The 25,140-nt window shown below is 35.7% G+C and overlaps 1 protein-coding gene across 1 annotated transcript in view; it reads right to left on the reverse strand.

Annotated features, from left to right (window-relative positions):
• KCNT2 (potassium channel, subfamily T, member 2) overlaps positions 1 to 25,140 on the reverse strand; it is a gene marked incomplete at its 5' end in the record, with an annotated part of 104,284 nt that overhangs the window by 3,300 nt on the left and 75,844 nt on the right. The window contains 6 exons of the mRNA XM_010190837.1: positions 1,438 to 1,522; positions 4,073 to 4,373; positions 10,522 to 10,650; positions 11,876 to 11,959; positions 14,626 to 14,727; positions 21,447 to 21,558. Coding sequence (XP_010189139.1) covers positions 1,438 to 1,522; positions 4,073 to 4,373; positions 10,522 to 10,650; positions 11,876 to 11,959; positions 14,626 to 14,727; positions 21,447 to 21,558 — 813 coding nt within the window. The remainder of the gene's footprint in view (positions 1 to 1,437; positions 1,523 to 4,072; positions 4,374 to 10,521; positions 10,651 to 11,875; positions 11,960 to 14,625; positions 14,728 to 21,446; positions 21,559 to 25,140) is intronic.

Here is a 25,140-nt window from a genome sequence, read left to right on the forward strand (position 1 = left end):
GGACAAATAGAAAAAAAAGTTTTACTTGCTCTGGGATTTGTGACAAGACAATTATAATCAGGTAGAGTAAGGATCAGGATTATTGAAGCTTTAACTGCTTTACAGACAGGAGGATCATGTTCCTTGTGTCAGGTTCTTTTTCGAGACAAAAAGTCTGAGCTTAAACTGAGACACAGGCTCACTCATTAAGCATTAGAAATGAACTTACATCAAACTAGGTAACAGTCTGTGCACTTATGGGCTAAATATACATAGGTAGAACACTACAGATTCAGTACCACTGCAAAATTATGCAGTATTGGACTGCTGAGTACCTTTGGTTTTGCAAAGAAAGAAAAATGGAGTGCAGGATACCTAGTCCACCTAGATGCACTAGGTAACAGCATATGAATTTGCAGGTTAAGTATTAGTACATATACTGTGAAGTTCCATCTAATAATAGTTAGTAGTAGTAGTAATAGTATTTCAACAGATTTTATGATAATTGCCTTTGCTGTTTTATACAGTTAAAATTATGCTGTACTTTCCATAGACTACAGTGCTACAAAGCACCATGATGATTTTGGTTTAGTATCAGGAGGGCTAATAAATCGGTTTTCCTCCTTGTGAGCAAGCAGTGAAGTGGGGCAGCACTGATGTGGAGGACCTTGCACAACTGAGTTATGTGGTTTCTTTCCCATGGAGCAGATGGGGCACGTTAGTACAGCAAGGCAGAGGCAGGAGAGGCCAGAGGCAGACATTGCTCAGGGCCTTAACAGAGCAAGCACTTTGAACTTCAGTCTGAGACAATGCCAGATAATTATCTAAAATTTTTGACTTTCAAAACTTATTGACAGTTCAAATTTGTGTTTACTTTTTTGTCTCTCTTTCTCCCCCACCTCCTATGTAGTCTACAAAATTCTTGGAAAGCATGTGAAAAAAATTCTTGTGTTAAGGTCCTGCTATTTATATTTGAATTATGTTAAGCATGAATTATCACAAGATGTTCAGAAGACTGCTGTTTAATGATCTCTGAATACATGCAATAAAATCCTATTTGAAAACACTGATTTTGATGGCTTGATCTTTCTATTAAGATTGGGTAGCTAAATTATAGCAACAATTTAATGAGGATATTAATTCTGTGAAGCTGCCCAGCAGACTTGGATAGATTTTTTTTTTTAAATACACAGAGTAAAAGCAGTATGAGAGAATATGGAGGCAAGAGTATAACTAATATATGTATTTTCTATTTGCATGTGTATTTTAAATATATACATATACATATAAGATAATTACCTGTCTATAAAAACAGAAGTCTCCATATTTTTATTTTTTGTGGGTGCATAGGAAACTTCAGGGTTCTTACCCAGCAGAAAGATAATAAATTCAGGCAGAAAGTGCTAACAGGAAATTTTACAGGTCTCACGATTTTTGTGTGTGTGTGCTTTAACTTACACTATATCATTCAGCTCCAATCTTGTATCTGGAGAAGGGTTGATCAAGATGTAAGAAAGGGTGTTCTGATGATCATTCATTTCATCTAAAGAACAAAAAACCCACATTACCAAATTAATTATATTTACAAAAAAATTATGTAAAGTATGTTTTCTGACAAACTAATGTGATAGAAGATCATCTTTCATTCATAGAGCTGTCAAAAAAGTCAGGTGACAAAGTGATTTAAAATAAGTTTAGCAACTTCTTTTCAACTGTACTTGAATAAGAACTATCTGACATAGCATCTTTTGAGATATCATCTCTCAAAATATCCTGTTTTTTTTCTTAATGTTCTAAAAATGTTCTTTGGCTTTTTTTTCAGTCACAGCAATTCTGAATACAACCCAATTTTAGTGTAATTTACCAATCTGTCATGTGGCTTATGTTAGTATGTGGAAAGTAGGGACTTCCTCAGTTTGCATTGAATTCAAGTGATAAGCAAGCTTAAATACAGGTCTACAGCATTCTTATCTATTTCGAGATATGGTCAATATAAACCTTTTTTTCACCTTCCCCTGGTTATCTAGTGAGCATTTTCTTTTTATCAGCTGTGCCAATGGGTCAAAATGTGAATGCTGTATTTATGTCTTGCATTTTTAACTATTCTTGTAATGGTATGTTGCAAATGTTGTTTTTGGTGGGCTTTTTTGTTGTTGCTGTTGGTTTTTGGGGGTTATTTTCCAGAAAGTGTGTGTTCCTGGGCTTGTAACAGTAGAAGCTTTCTTTTATAATGAGGCACATCTGTAAGAAAATAGGGAAGTGATCATGAAAATTTATAAATCAGAATCAGAGCAGGTAAATGTAAGCAGGCAAAGCATTTACCTATGAAGATTTTGCAGTTCTGCAAGTTGTATATAATCTTCTAGAATTTAAGTAATAAAATGAACATTTACTGTTGGCTTTTAACTAGGATTTTAAAAGAAAAACAGGAATACAACAAAGTTTTCTTGTTACTACTATAAATATTAATCAAATTTAAAAAAACTTCTTTGTGGTTGATCAAATGTTATTGTAGCCTGTGTCACTCCTGGAAACTATTTAGTTTCTGAATCTTCCTGCAGAGAGTCATACAGCATCCACAAAGAAAGCAGAAATAGTAATTATCCAGTTGGAGTGTGGGAGCTTATATTTACACTTCTAATCTGTAAAGACTGAGCAAAATTATAACCATGTATTCTGTAGCAACCTTCTGTCAAATTTAAGTTAATTTCATATAAATAGCAACAATAAGGACTACTGTTAGGTAGTACATTGCTATCAGTGTCAAAAGATGTTTTGTGGAGCATCTCCCTTGTGCGACTGAGGGAGCTGGGTCTCTTTAGCTTGGAGAAGAGGGGTGACCTCATTCATGTTTATAAATCTGTAAAAGGCGAGTGTCAGGAGGAAGGAGGCGAGTGTCAGGAGGAAGGAAGGCTCTTCTCAGTGATGTCCAATGATAGGACAAGGGGCAATGGGTACAAGCTGGAGCATAGGAGGTTCAACCTGAACATCAGGAAAAACTTTTTTCACTGTGAGCAGTGACAGCACTGGAACAGGCTGCCCAGAGAGGTTGTGGAGTCTCCTTCTCTGGAGACATTCAAAACCCGCCTGGACGCGTTCCTGTGTGACCTGGTCTAGGTGATCCTGCTCTGGCAGTGGGGGTGGACTGGATGATCTTTCGAGGTCCCTTCCAAATCCTAATATTCTGTGATTCTGTATTAAGAATGCGTGTAGTTAAAACGGACAAAGAAAAATATTCATTTTGCAGGAAATACCACATTTACTTTCAGTTAATGGTTACTTTAGGAATAGGTCAAATTTAAAAATCATTGTGTTGAAAAATGAAGAGCAATACATACTGTAATGCAGTACATCTTGGATTCTGCAAATAAAAATTGCACCAGCATTGGTGCTTCTGAAGTAAAAAGCACTACCAAATTGGACCTACTACACAACTATGCTGGGATCTAGAAATTCTTTGTGTTTCTAGGAAAAATAGTACCCATAGTTCTGAGGATATCTACACAACACACTACAAAGCCAAGGCTCTAGAAAGACAACCCAGGAAGCTATAGTGCATACGTTAAAAAGAGTGTTACAGAGCTCTTGTCAATAGCTTAAAAAACACAAACAAAAGCCCAAACAAATCAAATCAATCCACCATCAGCCTTGCTGGAGAAGGACTTGATGGATAAAAGTGGCATCTGAAGACCTAGTAAAATATGCTTCATAAAAATTACTTTGATGTCATTTGGTATTAATTTTAAAAATTGTGGGGAAAATGCAATATCCTTTACATATAAACAACTCTCCACCTTGACATACGAGTGAACTTCACAATGGTTCTCTCTTCAACTATATTTCAACAAGTTTGTGGAAATATAGTACAGTTGTTCTATGACAGGGGAATGTTTATATATTCCGCATATATATATGTGCTAAATGTGTGACTGACATGCTGCCTTCTGAGCTTTCCATCTCAAAATAGAAATGGATGATAATGGAAAACCATTATCATAAACCATTTTGTTTATAGCACCCTCCATTCTTAAAAATAATTCACCTTGCATAATACTAATATTTTTGTTAATTTGAAGTATTTAAGTAATTGTACCGTATCCTGCTGGAGAAAGGCCCAGATGCTTCATTCTGTTTTTCACAAGTTCAGCAAGCTCCTGTCTTTCTGACCTCCTGTAGAGGTTCATTCGCTGCTGGTTTATCTTCTCAGCTGTTCTGCCGGAGTGTCTTGGTACTCTTCTGCTCAGCCGTCGGGCCCACTGCATGCTTTTTCGTCGTAACAAGGGGTGATCAGACTGATCACTAGATGTTGAGTTGCGATGATCACTACGATAATTAATCTGTTCTTTAGTGTCTTTAGTGTCTTCCCATTCTTCCACACTGATAGAGATTTGAGACTTGAAAGAAAAATGACAAGAGAGATGAAGGACTTTAAAAAATTGAAGCAGATGAAGATGTTCTCTCCTCATTTCAGTAGTGCCGCTGAACACGTGTTTGGTTTGCAGTGGAGCTGAGGGGATTCAGTTGTTCATACTTAGCAAGTGTTCCTAAATTGGGCACCCTTTACTAGACTTTGATTTTTTTTTTTATGTAAAAAGCTTGTTTATGATAGAAATACATTTCTTAAGTGTAAAACAGATAAGCATTATTTAGTGCCTGATTCCATTTTGATTCTGAGAAGAACAACTCTAGATGCCAGATATTTCCTTTCTTGAATTTAGGAACCTGTTCTGAATGACTTTTCTACTTTCTTCCAAATCTGCATATTTTTAGAAAATCAAGGTCTGTAACTTATTACAGAATCTGTAAGTTTCCTGGAGTCCATAAAAAATATTTGATATGTGTAAGTCTGTCTGTGAGAGAGATACTGTTTTTTTTTCCTTTCACACAGACTAGCTTTTATCTATGTAAAAAAAAACCAAACCAAACCAAACAAAACAAAAAACACAAAAAACCCGAACAAACAAAAAATGCAAAAACTCAAACAAAAACCCCAAAGAAACAACAAAACAATCAAAACCAATTACTAAAAAGATCACTAAATATGCTTTTTTGTAGCATTTCAAGTAAAATAATGTTTTTAATATTCTGGACAAGGATTTTGCAATAAGCCTCATGTAAAGACCCACTGATTTATTCAGGCTGTTCAGCTTAGTCTGCAATAGAAAGACTGGGTTTTTTTTCCTTTAAATGACATAATTTTTAAACATTTGTTGCTGACTCAGCTGATGCTATTTTCAGTAGGGCATAAGAGAGAACCTTGAATCCCTGTGTACAGGAATGCTATTTGATTTTGCAGATGTTTGTTATTTTAAATTGAAATTTTGATTTTGTATGTATTTTACGGTATGTATTAAGGTAAAAACGTACATTCCATATAATAAGGTGCTGCTTAGGGATGGGAAGTATCTATTTGGATAGATGTGTCTATCTTACACTCTGCATTGGTAGCTTTCATTGTCAATCTCTTGATAAAACAGTCACCTGGACTTGCTGGCAGTAGTATTGCAAAGGCAGAGACCAAGCATCCTAATGATTAGAGGATGGTAAGTCACTTTTTTTGAGCCAGAGATTAACCAGGAGAGGACAAGTAAAAGACCAGCTCTTTTGATTCTGTGAATCTGTAACTCCTTAGCTTGAACTTTTGAAACACTGGGATAGGTGAGTTGAAACCATAAATGAAGGTGATAGAGTTTAAATATTTACTTATGTGACTATTCGGTTTTTATGGTGCCTGTTGAGAAAGATATGCAGAATAGCCCTTCCCTGTATGCAGTAAGAAGAAAAATAAACTGTTTAAAGACAAAACAAAACTAAAGAAATCCAAACCCTCTTTCAAAGACAGCACAGAAGTGTGCCTACCAGTGGCAGCTATTTAATATAGAGAAGATAAAAGCCCAGTGCAGAGTACTTCTGTTTGGCCCCCTCTGTTTTAATGAGTCTCAAACTTTCTTTAAAATTACTTTATTAATTATCATTACTTTATTTTGAGGTTTGGTTGCTTTTATTTCTTTTCACTTTATTTCCCTTTTGTATAGCTTGTAAACCTGTTGTATGAGAGGCATAGTTGATGATATGGTGTCACTAGTACTATATAGCAGTCACTGATCATCTTGTTTTATGAAGTGTATGTATTAATTTTTTTTATAGATTCCTTAAAACAGAAACATGGTGAAATCCATGGAAAATACCAAGGTGCGTTTTAAGACTTTACATATAATCACTGCTACTTTACTACGAAAAAACCTGTATGACCCACGAAACTAAGAAATGTTTGCTTTTATACATTATTTATCTATTTTAAGTTCCAGTTTGTGGAGTTTTTTTTAAGACAAGTTCCCATCTCAAGTTTCAGACTGTGTGCCCAAATGAGTGTGATTGCTCACTTGTGCTGCTGGTCATCTGTGACCCACAGGGGTTTTTCCACTTGGGCAGGGTGCAGTAATAGGACCTTTCACACCCTTATTTAAACACTAGGTCAGGCTGGCAACACATGGCAGGAACGGGAATGTAATCACGAACACACCTGTGTTCATATTTGCGATGGTCAGGGTGGCTGGGAGTACGATGGTAACAGCACTACAACACCAAACATCAATTAGTTTATTGGATCTTTGTTCCTTTACCTTGCTGCTCCCTGGGAGTCAAGTGTCTAAAATATGAAGCAGGTTTAATGTGCAGATTCATCTGTTCTATTCTGAAGCAATGCCTTATTTTGATCTAACTGCAAGTTTTATGTTAAAATAACTTTACTGTTCTGTATACCAATAGTCCTTAATTGCATCTAGGGTTCTAGGTATGCTATAGCAATCAGCTGTCCAAACCACTGTTAAGTACAGTCATGCATTCCTTTTATGATAAATGGGGATTTTTGCCCATTAGCATTTACAGTGTTTAGGATCAAGCCTGACTGTAAAATTTACCTGTTATTAACAGAATTCTATAGATACAGGTCCAATAGGGACCAAATGTCATTAGGCTTTTTTAAAAGCCCCAGTTTTAGATTTTTAGTGGATGTTTGTGTCCAGAACAGTGTTGCTTTAAGCTTTATTTACGCAAGGATGATCCATTGCATAGGTCTATTTCCTATAAGGATTTTACTCCCAGAGTTTAACCCAGTGTGCTGTTTTTGGCTGGGATAGAGTTAAATTTCTTGGGGCTCTGTTTTGGATTTGTGATGGAAAACAGTGTTGGTAACACAGGGGTGTTTTAGTTATTGCTGAACAGTGCTTACATAGTGTCAAGGCCTTTTCTCCTTTGCAGAGTGCCCTGCCGGTGAATAAGCTGGGGGTGCAAAAGACGTTGGGAAGGGAACACATCCAGGACAGTTGATCAAAGGTATGTCCCCTGCCATATAGCACTGTGTTCAGCAATAAAAACTGGAGGAAGATGAAGGAATAGGGTGACTTGCAGAGTTACGGCATTTGTCTTCCCGAGTATGCATGATTGAGCCCTGCTTTACTGGAAATGGCTAAAACCTGCCTGCTGATAGGAAGTAGTGAGTGAATTCAGTATTTTGCTTTGCTTGCATATGCAGCTTTTGCTTTACATGTTAAACTATCTTAATCTCAACCCCTGAGCTGTCTTACAAAAACCTTCCAATACTCTTCCCCATCACCCTAGGAGGAGAACGAGCTGTGCGGTGCTTACTGTCTACCAGGCTTAAACCACAACACCCAGAAACAGGCAAATACTTACTTGTGAAGCCATTTCTTGTGACTGACAAAGGGGAAAAAGAAAACAAAAGACATTTAAACAGAAGTGAATCTAAAGAAACAAACATGGACTGTTTAACAGGAACCACAGAAAATAAGCTACACAGGTAGTAAGGAAGACCTCATAACTGTTTTTAATGAAATGGAAATGCTTTGACTCATAGTTGCATGTCATTGGGAGAGAGGCTAGCTTTCCTTGTTATTTAGCAACTAGATCACTGAAAACTTGCTGTCTTTTTAAAGGAATTATATTTCTCTGTCAGAGCAAAGTGAGGGCTTCTCATCTGCATAGTATAAAAAAGGGTGTTAAAGGAGAAATTGTACATATGCAAGTATTAATATTGGTAAAATTAGTTCTTGTGACTCAACCATTTACTGAGGTGTGTGCAATACAAATTGTTATATATGTTTGTTTAAACTCAAATTGATATACACATTGGAGGTTCTCTGAGTTAGAAACCCTCAAATTATGGTTAGAAGTTCATAATTTCTTGGAAAATTAGCAATTTACGTTTCTCTAACCTCCATTTTAAAGATCTCATTCAATGATATTTTAAAGTTGTTTCTGGCTTAATATATTGATAAGCTGAAGCGAGAGCTTATGTTAGTGTTATTTTATTAGTTAGATTAGTCAAAAATTCCTTTAACTTCAAAAGAAACTTTGCAGAAAGATTACAGCTTTGTAGGTACCTGCCCATAAAGATCACAGAAAGAGATAGATGTTGTGTTTTTTTTTTTTTTTTTTACTTCCTCTGCCCCTCTCCAGAGGGTGAAGTTTTTCATGAATTCTCACCCACTAAACAAGAAACTTCTGAAGTGTGAAAATATGACTCGGGATCTGCCTTCAGAGCCTTGAGGTTTTTAAAGTGCAACAAATGCATTTCATTTAATAAACAGACAGTGCTGCTCTTCCACATTAGTCTAGTGTTTGACAATTTGGAAACTTAACTAGGTGACTTTCATTATCCCCCCCCCACTTCTTCTTCTACCTGATTTAACTCAAATTCTTTGTGAGATTTATTTCCTACCAGTTTTCACAGGTATAGTAGAACTTCTCTTATCTATTGGACAGTGCCTTTCAGGCTGTTTTCAGTGTCTGAATATTTTAAGAAATTGCTTCTTTGTAAAGATAATCCATAACTATCTTAAATGAAATCTGGACCTGATCTGATCAAGCACTTGAGCAGCTGCATGTGCACATGCTCCACAGGCTCCCAGTGTTATGGTAAAGTTGTGAGTTTAAACTTAAGTGACTGACGGTCCCAAACCTTGTTTTCAGAAAAACATTTGAAAGATCTTTAATCAGTTAAGCTTGCTTCAGAAGACTTATTTGAGTGTGTACCCTTACCCCTCCACATCCTGCCAGAAAAAAAAGCTCATGTAGAAAAGAGGAATGTTACTCCTATAGTTACCCCTCTTCTGTACAGGTGCTGATTGCCAGTCAGCCTGTATGTTTGAAAGCATGTGAAAATGTAGAAAAGAAAAAAACAGGTCACCAAAATGCACTCTTCACAGTATATTGTATGTTCACAGTTCAACTGTTGTTGATTCTCTCTTTTTGGACCTGAAGTTAAATAGCCAGGTGTGAATGTGAGAAAAAAGCATTGCCATGAATTTTATCTTGCTTATCCTTATTTGATGAATTCTTAAAATCTGGCATGTCCTCTGTTCTGTTGAAAGCTATGACAAGACTTTTCTTCATATTAGCAGTGATGCTGCCTATATTCTTTTCCGAGGAATGGTTTTGATGAATTATGTTAATTCTGCTATATTTAAAAAAAATCAGCTGGCATCATTGCAGTGGCACAGTCCACTGACTTAAGCTGTAAAAGCCACCTGCAGAGGTACTGATGGTGCACAAAGAGTGGCACTAGTGAACTTGGTGGAATCTTGCAAAGCTTTTTGTAATCCTTATTTTTATATTAACTGAATGTTTGTACTTCTTTCAAGATAAATCTTGCCATAAGCATTACATGGCTTAATGTTTTATAACATTTTTCTGAAATACGGAAGAGAAAAAAAATTGTCTGTCTTGGATCTCAATAAACTATGTCTGAGTATTTCAGAAGAATAGAGAAAGTAATTGTTCACTGTTGCATTTTAGAGCTGCATTTGTGCCATGGTTTAATGAGATGGCAATATTAATGGTCATGTAAACAAATGGCTTATACATAACACAGCTGGACAAACAAAAAATATATGTTAAATAGTCAAGAAAAAGTATTTTTTCATTATATGTAGATATAGGGAGAAATGTATACATTTATATGGCAGACATAAAAATGAAAAATTATCACTATTTGGCAGCTAAATTTAGAGAAATCCTACAATACTTTTAATAACATTAATTTATTCTCTTGTTGCTCATCTCTGTTTAGAAAGTCACGTGAATACTGAAATGCCACTTGTTTTGAGATAGTGTTGACACTCATCTCAATACATATACCTGGCCATACAGCTTGTTATGGATACTGCCATTAGTCACCACATACAACTTTAGACCTCACTATCCTAGCCTGTCCTATATGTGTCTGAGCTGCCCCTTGTTTGCAATCAAACAGTTCTCCATAGGTGAGCACAAGAATGAAAGTCAGTATGTAGACTAGGTCTGGGTATTGATGAAGTCTGGGGCTGAATGAGAGTCCTGAGTAAATGTGACCATATGCCTATCAGCAGAGGGAGAACTTCAGTGGGTTATTGGAATTCTGTGCATTTGCAGATTCACGCCATTCACAATATTCTTTAAATAAGTGGCTTCCATTCTTATGAGGACCAAAGAATGTTATATGCTGTTATCAAATCCAAAGAAAAGTATAGTAAACTGACATACCTCAGAAGTTGTAAGCTTTTGTGATTCTGTCCTATATACTCCAATTGGAATGTCTCCTGTAGTAGAACAAAGTTTCTGATATAGTCTGGCATATGTCCTAATCCAAAGATCCTCTTCTGTGATTTTCATCTGAACAAATAATAATAGGAAGGAGAACTTTTAACTCTTGAGGACTTATCACTTGTTCACTATACTATTGAAAACTTTTTAAAACTAAACAGTAGACGGTAATGATCACATTGTAGTATTGCACCTTTGCTCCACAACAAATCTGGAACTTTGATTGAGTTTGTAGACACTGTTTCTTTTATTCTTTCCCTGTCTGGGAGACACTGCAGTGCAATTGGTTCAACCTTGTGAAATTACTTCTATTCTTGCTTTAAAATTACTTAAAAACTTATATGGCATCCTTCAGCCAGTGTTCATATATGACTATAATATAAACTAATGACCTAAGTATTGGCAGCAGTAAGAAACTGGTGATGAGCAGACTGAAGAACGTGCAAGTATTTTGAATGCAGCCAGTTAACTGTTCATTAGACTGCAGGCTGAATATCTGGGGAGAAGGGAGTGGGGTGAATGTAATACACTGAGCATAAATGGCATAAGGAATTCTTAAATTCATCTCAAGTATTTCATTACTATTACACTAGCTTTATTTCAAGATATGTGAGCCCCTTTTCAGAGATTCAACTGTCTTGCATTCACTGTAACAAAGCTTAGTTATTGGCCAGTAAATCCATAATCAGTTTTTATTTAAGCCACCTTTTTAAATCATCATTGATAACTTCCTTTTTGAGACCAAAATCCTGCAGTTCTTTATAGTTCTCCAGAAAGCAACCTGTAAATAACTCAACTTCTGTTTATCTGTTTACCACCTGGGACATGATGGGTGTGGAAGGAAACAAAGTTAAGTTTTATTTTTAATAAAAAATAATTTTCATAGGGTTTTTTTGGTGTGTGTGTGTGTCTATCCATATAAAAGTAGATATAAAAAAAAAACCTCTGCATTGGAGAATATTGACATACATAATAAGACGACTTTTAAACTTTGACACCTAAAGTAATTTAATAGATATTATTTTTATGTGAAATACAGTTCTTCCCATTCTTATAATTATAATGGAAATTAGTATTGTGAAATAGCATTGTGTGTAAGTGCTAGCCAGGCTGTTCAATATAGGTAGCGCTTCCTGGTTTTTATATGCTTAATTTTTAAAATTGTTGATGAACTGCCATTGCTGTTTCATATAAAATACACTTTTCCTGTGTTTACCTATCTTTTCTATTTTCCTTTTTGCTTTATAGATTGTATTGTGTTTTCTTGTGAGGGTGTGTGTGTGTTTTAACTTACAGAACAAAGAAACCCAGATCCTGGTGTGGTATCAAGTCCCAGCAGGAGTCTTGTGATAGAAATCATATAGTCTTTCACGAATGACTGCAAGATTTTTAACAGGAGAGACAGAAAAGAACGAAAAAAGCTTTAATGAACAGATGAGCAGGTAACAGTTAGCACCATGTGTGAATTTCAAAGAAATGGAACATCATGTTTAAAATCAACCTCTTTATCTTTGAAGTATCTTAATCATTGTAGAAATAGCTATCCCTTTCTTTGTTCTGAATCTACTTATATAAAATAAGTTTTCTTATTTGGTTCTGCGCATGCAATGTACATACAGGATTCGGAGAAACTAAGGCATAGTAAGGCACCATGAAAGTGAAGATGAATGTAGATGCAAATCAATGGAAGTAAGGTATTAGTCTCACTAGGAGTGAAATTGTAATAATGAACTCTTCTGTGCTCTGGCTAAGGCTGTGAACAGACATTAGATAAGCTAAAACCACAATGATTTCTCTTCCTTAGTTGGGCTGCTGGAATCAGGGGGCCATGTGTGGGTGCTTTGCTAACTGTGGTAGGACTGTTCATTGCCACCTTTTCTTAGGTGTAGTAGGGCAGCATTCAAGGCAGGCTATCAGTCCTTGTTGGAACACAACTTGCAGTTAGCTCTTTTGGGTTAATGTAAATATGGAGCTAGCAAATAGGTTTTAATAAAGGAATACCTTGCAAAGGTATTATATAAAACATTTAGAGTTATAGCAACGGAATATGTTCAAACTCAGAAGCTAGACATATTTAATTTGATACAAGGTGATTCAACTATTTTAATTTTTGTACTGGTAATCCTCCAGTTGTGATAGGGTAAATACCAATGAGCATCTTCTTGAAGAACAAAATTTTTTGTAACCTAAACTTACTGGTTATCTTGGCTGCATCATTTATGCCATGGAACTATCATTAGTTTACCAAGTGTATTCATGAGGATTTGTTAGACCAAGTTTTCATTTTTCAGTCAGTGTCCTAAAGATAATTTGAAGGCTTTTCTTTTGGCCTAAAATAGGAAGCACCAGATGAACTCTGCTGTTTCCCATGTCATTTACTCTGTTCCTTGTATGCAGAAAAAAAAAGATGTCATACACAAAAGTATGGGACCATGAAAAAGAACAGAGAGAACTTGCTGTTTGTTTGTGACTTGGGATGAGAAAGATAATTCTAGAAAAATGATAGTTCACCTGAACAGTAGGAGTTCAAAGAAAGAATGGGTGGAATTTGTGTGAGAATGAGTGTGTGTGGGTTTTCGTTTTAAAGACTTTCTGGTTTTACTCTGTCAAGTCATAGCATGACTGATCATGTCTAGGCGCAAATCTAAAATACTGAAGTTACTCTTGTGCTTGTAGGAGTTGTTGATGATGACAGATCCGTTTTTATATAGGCGTCTTAATCTACTTAAGAAAATAAAATTGCCATATGTGACGTTGATATTCCGGAACATGATTTAAAACATGGCTTATGAGCAAATACATTTATTTCTAAAACATGTAGAATTTGATAAATGGCTTTTCATCTGTTAGCTTATCTGCTTTTGATAACTGTCCATATTCATATTCTACTGTTTTAGATACTAATAACTTTTTGAGAAAGGCTTAGCACCACAAATATTTTCTATGTACGTTGAATTTGCCTTCAGGGAATTTATTTGGCAGTAGAATTGAGATGAAAGAACATCTTTCGTGTACCAAATTATCAAGTAACCTAATTTCTCTGAAAGAATGTTTAGTGCCCGAATACAGAAGAATTGACAGGCTACATCTACGCAAAGTATAGGCAAAGTAGGTAGCTGCTTAAGTGGGCAGACTACATGGGTCATAGTGGTGTTGCTGCTTAATTCAGCATAGCTAGATCCTTGAAGGCTAGTGCTGGGAGCTGCTGCTTGGGCATCCTGAAGTATCAGGGTCTGCAGAAAGGTCATCATTGCTGAGGAGGAAGGGCAATATTCTCCTCTTTTTTTTTTATCCCAAAACCAGCAACTACTACCTTAATTTGTCCTGACCCTGTATTTTCTGATATATTGTTTCTTCACCTGTCTGAGGCTGTTGCCCTTCCCTTATCTGTAGTGACTGTCATCACTTCTTTTTTGCATGAGGAACTTCAATGTGGACTACTGGGCAACAAGGTTGAGTGCTGCCCTTCCTCCACTGTCTCTTTCTAACCGCTGCATATATTTCTTGTTAGGCCCAGATTGGATTACTTTAAGATATGATGACGGGTCATCTGGAGGTCTAGTCTACATGAGTAAGAGGGCAGGACACAATGAAGTCATTGAGGCCTCTATTAGCAAATGTGGATGTCTGATAAATTGCTCATAAAAGAAATTCTGTTGAGTTTCGTGCTTAGACACACCACTTTGTGGGAATGTGCGCTATCTTTTTGTTGCAAAGTACAAGAGTTACTAGTCTGTATAATAAATATTTTATGTAGACCTTATCAAAACTATCCCACTTATTTGACCGTGGAGAGGTTCATAAACAGTATTATATTGTTTAATGGAATCTATGCAAAGAAAGGGTTGTTTTGGGGTTGATAACTGAGCTAGTACTGTTATGTGGAACATACTCCATTATCTTTTGCCTTTGATTGTTCCCGGTATAGATACACATGCACATTAATAGCTTACACATAGGAGTCATCTAACAATTTAGTACAATAAAATAGGTGGTAACAATGTATGTCTGTGTTAAAGTCAGCCACATTATTGTTCATAGTACCTGATAAAGCAGCGTATCTAACATACTGATGCTGAAAACCCTGCCAGCAGCGAAGGGCAGTCGAAACATAAATGCCAGATTAGATCCCTTCTCCCGCTCTTTCTGTTAAGAAATTAAAAAACAGAACATATTTTTAGTGCTGGTTTTGGAAGGACTATAATTTTAAAAAAACAAATCGATATTACTTGAAAGAGGTTAAAAGTGCAAAATCCCTTTAAATACCGTATCTTTCTACAAATATGTAGCATATTTATTCAGTACTTACGGGTTTTCAGTTGAAAGATTTTGTTTAATGCATATATTGTTTCAATCATCACATCTCAAATTGCATGGGCATATTCTACTAGATTATTTTAAAAATGATTGAGGGATTTCAACTCTGTTTAGAGCAAAGCTCTTGTTATTCATGCTCCAATTCCTTGGTGCTGACAGCGCACTCTCATTCAGGTCCAGAAAGTCTACTAGGAACAGGAACATGAAATATGAACAGAATCTGATGCAAAAGGAAAGAAAAGGTATTTCATGTGAAGATGTCAGAGGAGATCCAACATGGGCTGGGGTAGAAAATTCTTGCTCTGATGTTTCTAGGGAATGGATGCAGAAAGACAGTTACACCTTTTTCTTACCACATCTCACTTGCAGAGGAATCATACCACTATGTGCTTCCTATTCCTTCAGTTATCAGAGAGTAAAAGTACAGGTTGGAAGGTATTTTAAGAAGAGAGAAAATATCAAGTTTTCAGTTTAGAGATGTCACGAAGAATAAGATGTGTTCTTAAAGTACAGAAATGTTACATGTCTTGAAATTAACTTAAATCCACCACGTGTATGCAACAGTACATGCTGGGGACTGACTAGCTGGCAAGGAGCTTGGCAGAAAAGACCTTGGTCGTCCTGGTGGACACCAAGTCGAACATGAGTCAGTGATATGCCTTTGTGGTGAAGATGGCAAATGGTGTTCTGGGCAGCATTCGGAGGAGTGCTACCAGCAGATCAAGGAAGGTGATCCTTCCCCACTACTCAGTACTGATAAAGCCACACCTGGATTACTGCATCCAGTTCTGGGCTTCCCAGTGCAAGAGGAGATGGAGCTACTGGAGGTAGTCCAGAAAAGCACCACTAAAACAGTCAGGTGACCAGAGCATCTCTCCTGTGAGGAATGACTGGGAGACAGCTGGGACTGCTTAGGCCAGAGAACAGTAGACTCAGGGAGGATCTCATCAATGTGTATAAACACCTGAAGAGAGGGTGTAGCTAAGACAGAGTCAGTCTCTTTTCAGTGGTGCCTAGGGGACAGGACAAGAGGCAATGGGCACCAGCTGAAACACGATTCCTTCTGAATGCCAGAAAACACATTTTTACTGTGAGAGTGGCTGAGTGTTGGTACAGGTTGTCCAGGGAGGTTGTGGAGTTGCCTACTTTGGAGATAATTAAAAGCCCTCTGGACATTGTCCTAGGCACCTGGCTCTAGGTGGCCCTGCCTGAGCAGGGGCGTTAGGCAAGATGAGCTCTAGCTCATCAACCATGATGAGCTAACCTAACCATGCTCTGATTCTGTGATATACAAATAAATAGTCTGCTCTAAGTAATCATTTTGTTGAATGGCAAACCCCTGTTTGTCGCTGTTGGATAGTCTGGTTGTACCTGTTGATTTCTGTGGTTTCATGTGAGTGGAGATGAAGAAGATACCCCACAAAAAGAATTTCCTCTCCAGATAAAAATAAACAGCAAATAACTCTTAAAATTATGACATTAATCTATCCTTTATAAAATGTGACCTTTGACAATCTCTTCAGATTAAAGGGGTTCAAAAATTTTAAAGGAAATATAATTATTAGTTTAGTGGTTTTTTTATTCCAAACATTCTCTATGTTCTGTCCAAATTACTGGCTTGTACTAGAGTTCCTCTCCGTGAGAAATGCATGCATATGTATACACTCATGCTCTCTCGCACACATATGTGCACACGCACACGTCTTTTGATGGCTGAAGAAGAAAGCAGTGTAACTGTGCAAGGAGCACTTTACTTAGATAAGCATATTATTGTGCTTACTGGTGTAAGCCAGAGAAATAAGAATTTATGTTTCTGTAGTTTGATCTCATATATTTGAATGCTTTTCTTCTAGTGCAGTCAAAGTAAAAGATATTTCTTCAATTGCTATTGGGAATAGAAACTTGTATGTGAATTATGGAAAACATTGAAAGATTTTTTTTTTACAACAAATACTTCAAAATTAAAACTACATGTGTTAAATCCTTTTAGATTCATGCTATAAAATATTTTATAGGGAATTGGCTGTGAAGTGACTATCTTTGTACCATGTGACTGAGGTATTTTATTTAGTCTTCCATCTGTTTAGAGAAACAGATATTCTGTATACCAGAATACACCAGAATATTCTGGTTTTGTCCCAAGAAAAGTGAGATAAGGCAAGAGATATTTGGGGAATAATTTGATTCATATCCAAAATTCTGATTATAAAAATAAGGATGTTCCTATTTGTTTTATTTTAAAATGTAAACTTAGAAGTTTATTCTCATTTATTTTACTTTTCTTAAGTTGTTTCCTTCCATCTCTTATTACAGGCTTGCTTTTTTTATTCTTGCTTAAAAGAGATTTCTGAGAAATACAATTTTTACTCAGGCATATTGTGTTGAGTTCTGCTTTATTACTTGCAGACATACACAGTTCACAGAGAATACTGCAAATGTAAAAGCCAGAAATGTGCCAAAATGCTCCCAGCAGTTTTATTTCGCAGTAAGTGAGATGCCCAGCAGCTCCATCCCTGATACTTCTTGGAATTAGTAAGGAAAGGGACACAGCTACTTAAGGAAAATCATAAATCATTTCTGGGAACAGAAATAAATTATTGTGGCATGAGTGAAACCTGTAGAACTTCACAAATATAGACAGTATCTTAAGACACAGCTATTAATAGATGGAGAACTTTACTTCATCCTCAGTCTTCCTATGTTTGTGCCTTTGCTTGAGTCATGAAGTTCAGAAATTTTACTGCTTTCCATCTAAGTTATTACAGGTGTACACTTGTGGTTTTGAGAAGTTCTTAGCATTTGCTTCCTCCGTATGGCTCATTTAATTTGAAGCTAATTAATTATTTCCTTTTGGGTTTGCATATTGTCAGAATACAAGAGAATATCTGTGCAGAGAGTCAAGTTCATAAGGTTTTAATTTTCTCTTCCTCTTTTCTACTTCCATTTTTATTTGTATCAAATATTTTTTATGGTTCTCTATAATGGTTTTACCTTTTTACTATTTCTAAATAAATACCTATTCCTTCATAACAGTTAATTCTATGATAACAGTAACAAAGTACCAACTCAAAGCTAACCTGAAGCCCTATTTTGGCAACTCTGTCAGTGGTTGAAAGAGATCTAGGGCCCATCTTGATCTAATATATTCTCCTCCAATATAGACAGCAATACGGTAACTGCTATGACAGAGTGTAATTGTGTACAAGCAATGCAAAGTTGCTTTAACAGACATACAAGGATTTGAGGTGGGAGGGTCATGCAACAACATACAAAGGTGACAGAGGTAGTGGCTTATTACAAGGAGCAGTTGATGCACTGTTAGTTTTAGTAAATGTTGGTTGTTCCTATGTCAGATAGAAGACTGATCAGAAATCTGGGCATGGAAACCTATTTACGTTTCCTGACATAAGGGATTTTGGATCAATAACACTTCATTTCTACAGTGTCTTACAGTATTTTGGAAATTGTGTTTTTGATTCTATTCTACATTTTTGGCAAGAACAAATTCATTTTCTGTTGCTGATCGGGAACAGCTTTCTAAAAACCTGACAGTTCAATTTTAGAATTGTAGCTGATGTAAATCATTAGAGAAACATCTAAAATAAGACTTACTCCAATTAAGAGGTACCAATTTATTTTTTTATAACCCATAAATCATTACTGCTTGCTATTACTTAATGTTACTTCAGATCTGCTTAAAACCTGAACAATGTGAAAAACAAATGGGGACAGCATGTGTTGTCCTTAACTAAAGGTGAAAAAAAGCAGCCTGGCTTTGTGTATATAACTGCAAATATACTGGGCTGTCCCAGATAGATATCCATTCACCTAACATGTGTGTGCTTATCCCCGTGGAAGATAAAAAAATCACAGTATTTGTTTGATTAAAAGATAAAGGAGTTTGTACATATTTTAAAATGATCACTTAAAATTTTAGAATATTTATCCTTCAGTTAAGGAAGGATAAAAATATTTACTTGGAAAATAATTTATATTATAATAATTATTCTCTAGACCCTTTCTTTCAAGAAAGTGGGAGTGGTTACCTAATTTTTTTTAATCTAAGACAAACGGAGAACATAATTTTTAAGTTTAGACCATGGGTGCATTGGCTTTCCTTTTCTCTGTTGTATAAGTGGCATTAATTTCTCCTATGTCAGTGCTGAGTTTGGTGTTCAGATTTATTTGTCTTTAAAATGCAGAAAGTTGCAGCTGCAACAGCAGATGGACTTCTCTGATTTGCATATCTTTCTTCTGCAGCCCATTAGGTTGGAAAGTCAGATTTGCATGTATGTTTCAGTGCTACCTGAAGGCAACTTGCTTGACTTTTGTAGTCTTTCTGAAAATGAGGTGCTTAATGCAGAAATAACAATCAACTGTACATTTGACTGCATCAGATAATTTTTACTTGAGTTTTTAATTGTCATTCATTTTGCATGAGGGAGTTCTGAAACATCAAATGAATTATAGCACCACCTGTGAAGTGCTCCCTGCAAATGTTAAAATGAAATGAACGAGAAATATCAACAGCAGGCCACCTCATCAGCAATGAAGAAAATGTTCATTATTTAAGGTAGTTTATCTACCTCTATTTCAGCATAGGATAGTCAGGATAGGAAGTTAATTAACCGTTAAGCTTCCAACCTATATTCACAAGTCTACATTTGCACAATAAATTAATAAAGATAGGGAATAAATTGTAATATTTCTAATGATTTTCCTTTGCTGGAAAAATGAAGAAGTCTATGTAAAGCAAGAAAGAGGACTAAGATAAAAATCCTGGTTTCACTGCAATGAAGTAGATAGGATACAGCCCACAGAGTATTCCAGAAGCAACTGTAGACACCACATACTGGGAATGCTATTACTATTCTTACCTCCCCTTATCACTAAACTGTATGGATTAAGGGTTTAAAAAAAATGCTGTTATAGTACACCCAGGAACTAAGTTGGGTTGGAACTTGAAGGCACCATCCAGCTGTTGGCACTCATTGCCCTAATAAACTGGCAGTGCAGGATTCCAGCCAGTTTTTGCTTATTCTTCCTGAAGATACCATTGAAGGGAGGGAGTGCTAAAATGGAGGAGCCACAGGAGCAAACCTTAATGGATATTGGGCATGTCATAATACAAATGAAGATGTGCCTCCCACTGCAAACTGCTCCTCTCTGTGTAACAATCCTTGTTTAGCTTCCTCACAGTTCTTCAATTTACATGCTTATTGGAATACCACCTGAATAAGATTAAGCCTTCATTCTATTTCAGGCAATGGTCAACAACTCGCAAAAGATCACCCAAATACTTACATCTTGAGGTCGAAATGTAAGCATGATAGTCAACTGACTGACTTCTAATACTTATCCTATCTCATGTAGACTGGCTGAATTTTTTGCAGTGTTCAATTCCTGTGCAAGAAACTGGGAGTTGGCATGTGAATGTAAGTTTGTATGGAAAGGCTGTTTTCCATTAAATATATATTAAAATTCACTATGTGAGCATTATACAGTACATAGTGAAATATCTGAAATCCCCAAAAATTTAAGAAATATACTGTACAGCTAGGAAACGGAAATTATATGCTAATTCTATATAATGATAATGATTTTAGCATGAACTCAAGTTTTCTAAGATATGTAAGATATCTGAGGTGAAGAGATTGGGAAATCTACAAGAGAGAAGAAGACTGGCATGGTGATATTATTTGTCTTACTCTCATCAGCTCAGGAATTGGCCTGAAAGATTGCTAAGGTGATATTGTAAGTTTTGTGGACTGCAGAGGTAAGTAGGTCAGATCATCAACTGTGAAAAAGAGGCTTGTTCTGGAATTTACAAAGTTAAAAACATGCACAGAGTTACTTTGTATGCTCCATCTAATGTTTTAGCAATAGTATTTTGGATAAGCAAATTAAATTAAACTTATCTTTATATAGCCTCCCTGTTCCACAGCTTCCAAATGCCAACGTGTAGAATGTATAGAACATGAAGGATTTATCTAGCATCTAAGTAGTGTTACTATCTTTATCAATGCTAGGACTGCCCTTTGACAGAAAACAATTGCTGTTCTCAAACTGCCACAATGATGCAAATACACCATAAAGATACACAGAAATGTATACAGAATATGTCATTAACATACCCTTAAAGTCAATTGGTATAAAAATGCACTATAATTAAAAGCTGTATATGTTTTAAATGTTTAGTCAATTAAAATATTTCTACATTAATTGCCTGTGGCAACCTGTTGGAAAACCATATTAGCTCTAAGTATTCAGTTATCAAAAAAAATTTCAATCTTCCTCAAGCAAATTCTGTGTCTACCTTTGTCTAGTGGGTTGGTGGATTAATATTATATTGTGAAGTGATGGAACTCAAATCCAACCTCATTCTTAAATGAGGGTAGAATTTAGAAAAAAATAATCTTTTATATTAGCTCTGCAACCATAAAATCATGTCACTGTTTCCACTTGTTTTGAACACCTTGAAATCAGAAAAAGTGTTAAAATTATAACATTTACATTTAAGGGTGGTGGGCAGGGGAAGCAAATCTTACCTTTTCTAATTTGGATAGAGCAAGAGAATAGCAGTCTTTGGCTCTGAACTGCATGAATCTCATATTAGCTGGGTGAGTTAGCTCTGTGATAATGCTTAGGCTTGAGAACAACCTGTATTTTAAAAGAGTGCAACAGTTATACTTCTAAATATAACAATTCACAAATTAAAGGCTGCATAATGCTATAGCTTGTGCTCATGTCCATGCTTTTAATGAAGTGCCTGAAACTTGTGGTGGTTTTTGACACAGTGAAATGCTGGTGTAGTAGCAGATGAAACTACAAAATGTTCTGTGTAGAATTCACAAAGAAGTTAACATACATTCAAAGGTAGAGCTTATAAAATATTTTAATGCCAGAAAGGAACCACGAGATTTCATTACCAGAGATTTTATGTAATAATTTCTAAAATGATACAAATCTGTAGGAAAGAACAAAAAATGCAAAACTATATAGCCTGCACTTAGTATCTAGGTGCATGTAAACTACCAATTTATTAGAACTGGCTTATGTACTCTTACCATTTGATTTTTTTTTTTTTTAGTTCCGTTTATAGGCTCTGTGTCCACAGACTGGGCAACATAGATGAAAATTGACACTGTTTGGGAGTTCAGCAATTTAAATTGCTGAGAAAATGTATGCTTATATATACTTATGTTCTCACTTTGAAATATTTGCATATATAAAATATTTATAAGTTAACACTAATTCAGGCTTCCACTATAAAAAAAAACAGTGAAGAAAGGTAACTCTGATCCGGCTGAATTATAGAGATTTTCATGCAGTAGACTACAGAACCCCTCCCCAGGCTTAAGGGCTCCAAGAACTAGAAAGAAATTTGTAGGTTATGCTATAAAAATACTAAACAACTTGGAATAGAACTCAGAGTATTATTTGAGTATTTCCTATACAGATTAGTGTTAGAAAATGAGATGTGTTTTTGTAGTCTGTTCTGCTGTACTTACCTACATGTGACAATAGATTATAGGACTAATGACATCATTAATGTGGCATCTGTTCAATTCAGATAAAAATTAAATTGGTTTTCTTGAAAGCTGAATTTAGTAAGTTAGTGTCAAATGGAATCCAATGTACCTCTTTGCAAATGTTTAGTCTTTTCCCCTCATTTCTGTAAGGAGTAACTTCACTCAAATGGCAATTCAAGCAGAGCCTAAATGTGGGGAAACGTATGCCAGAACTATCTGTCAGTATGTGTTAATGCCATCATATTGCAATACAGTTTCCTAGGTCTGTTGATGCCAAAATGTAGACTGGTAATGCTCACATGATCCAAACATGCTTTGAACATATGATCATATGATAGTAGAAATGCTAGCCATTCTTATGTTAGCATTTATCATGTCCTTGTGAATAACCAAATAGTAAATGTGATCGTGTAAGGAAAAATGGACTTGGCAAACTGAGTGAGAATGTGAATCACTTACTGATCATTTGTATGCACTGCGGTTTGAAAGGCATTGTGCATGCTTAGAAGTTTCTGTACCTTTTCAGCTCCTACAGTCAGACTCCGATACAAACTCTAAATGGTGCAGTATTGTTATACATCTACTTATGTCCTACTAGAGATTAAGCCTTTAGGGAATGGAGTCTACTTACATAGATTAAATACATGATAACCACACCCTTGAGATGCAACTGTGGTACATCTTCACTTGTATGCTCTGTGTTATAAAAACTTGTGAACTACTCATAAAAATTGGGGGAAAAAAACCTCCTGATGATATCACACTTGTAGGTATGAACTTGTACTAGAGTTCTGAAGAAGGAGAATAAATTTTCTCTGCATTAAATCTGTATCATAGAATTACTTATACTTCTACTGGCTGGAAATTTTCCTATAATGCTGTATTAAAGGACAGGCATTTGCATTTGAAAGCTAACAATATAACATTCAGAACTAAGAGTAACAGGAAATTAAAAGGTGATCTAATGATAAAATATACACAACTTACAGGAAAAAATACATGTTGCAAAGTCGGTGTGACCATTCGAGTCACAATTCTTTACTGCTTTTAAATGTAATTAAGTCAGATAAGCTAGTGTTGCATCACAGTTTTAATTGGCATGGAACAGTTTCTAGCCTTAAAGGTGCTGATAACCCTGTCATTATAAACAATGCATCCTTCTTTAAGGTTTGGGTGAGGGGAGGGATGTAACTCTTCTGGCAGAGTAAGATTATTAATTTATGTAAAGAAGGAAGAATGTCAGAAAAGGTAGTGTGAAGTGGCAATCTAGGCCAAACAACACTGCAGTACACTTACATTGCCTTTTCAGGCCTGCACACAACCCTTAATGGGGTGAGCTGATCTGAGTCAGTCAAATCAATGAGGCTTAGATCAACCTGCATCTTCTGGTGATTTCACTTGATGTGACTAAAGTGGAATCTTCTTCATTGATGTGATATTTTTTAGAACAGCATATATTAGCCAAACTCCAGTAGTTTAAAATCCTTCTTTAAGACTGCAGTTTGTGTTTAGTGCTGCTCTTCCCCATGTCCAGCCTATTCTTCATGAGTTTCTGATATTATTAGCTATTATTAAGTAAGAAAAACCCAAACAACTTTAAATGTATTTTTAAAGTTTACTTGCTATTTGCCTTGGTGCAATGAATGCGGTTTATTGTCACTACATTACGCCTTTTCCCAAATCTTACTTATTTCTAAAAATTTTACAGAATATAAAAATGCAGTGAAAGTGTATATGTTGTGGGGAAAAACATTATAAAATACACTACTTGTGAATGTTGACAAAGTTTTCTGAACAAGTATTGTTAAGTCTTAAATAAAGATATTTATTCTGATTTCTTTTGATACTTGTAAACAGTACTATGCAGCCTTAAACAAATACTGAACCAGATATGTAGTTCATACATGAGTAAAAGCTGCCATCTAGTTGTAAGCATTGTGCAAGGCAATTGAATGATGATATAGTAAGTTCTAGTTGGATATCTATAGTATGAGTGTACTACTATGATCTCTTTTTTTTTTTTTAGTATTTTTTAGAATGTAGAACACAACTGCGGGAAAAATCAACTGGTACGTTGTAAGTTTTATTTTTTTATTCAACTAAGTTTTCTGTTTTATGTTTGAGGGTAAAGTATATTTCTGAAAAACTTAAGTGATGTATGTGAAAACCTCAGTGAGATACCTTAACACGATGTGGTTAAGAATAGACTTGAATGGCGCACAGATTAAGTTTAATTACAGTTTCTAAGTTAAATTGAGGTATGATTATAAAACACGCACACCTGTGCTAGTATTGGGTACAAATTAAAAAATTCAAAGTTAGAAAAAGACAGAAATAAAGTTACTCATGCAGCAATGATTTTGCTGCTTTTGAGCACATGCAGAAATGCTAACTGCATTTAACTGCATTTTCACACACAGTTGCATTTAAAAAAAAATCCATTTAAATACTTGTGTTTTAATGAGCTCAGTTTTCTAAAACACTGACAGACTCAAAAGACTTTTTTTACTATATGCCTCTCTCTGGTCTTATATGAAAGGCTTGACACAGAAAAGGGCAGCGATACTGAATGATACTGAATCTTCTAGGAATAGACTTCATTTTGTGCAGGTCTTATTAGAATCAACAACAGGAAGCGCTAGGCTTAAGCCCCAGACCAGGGAGCATTTCATGCTTGACTGTATAGTGTGTTTTGTTTTGTGTGGGAAGG

This window comes from Mesitornis unicolor, unplaced genomic scaffold (assembly GCF_000695765.1).
Source record: "Mesitornis unicolor isolate BGI_N332 unplaced genomic scaffold, ASM69576v1 scaffold6278, whole genome shotgun sequence".
Lineage (NCBI taxonomy): Eukaryota > Metazoa > Chordata > Aves > Mesitornithiformes > Mesitornithidae > Mesitornis > Mesitornis unicolor.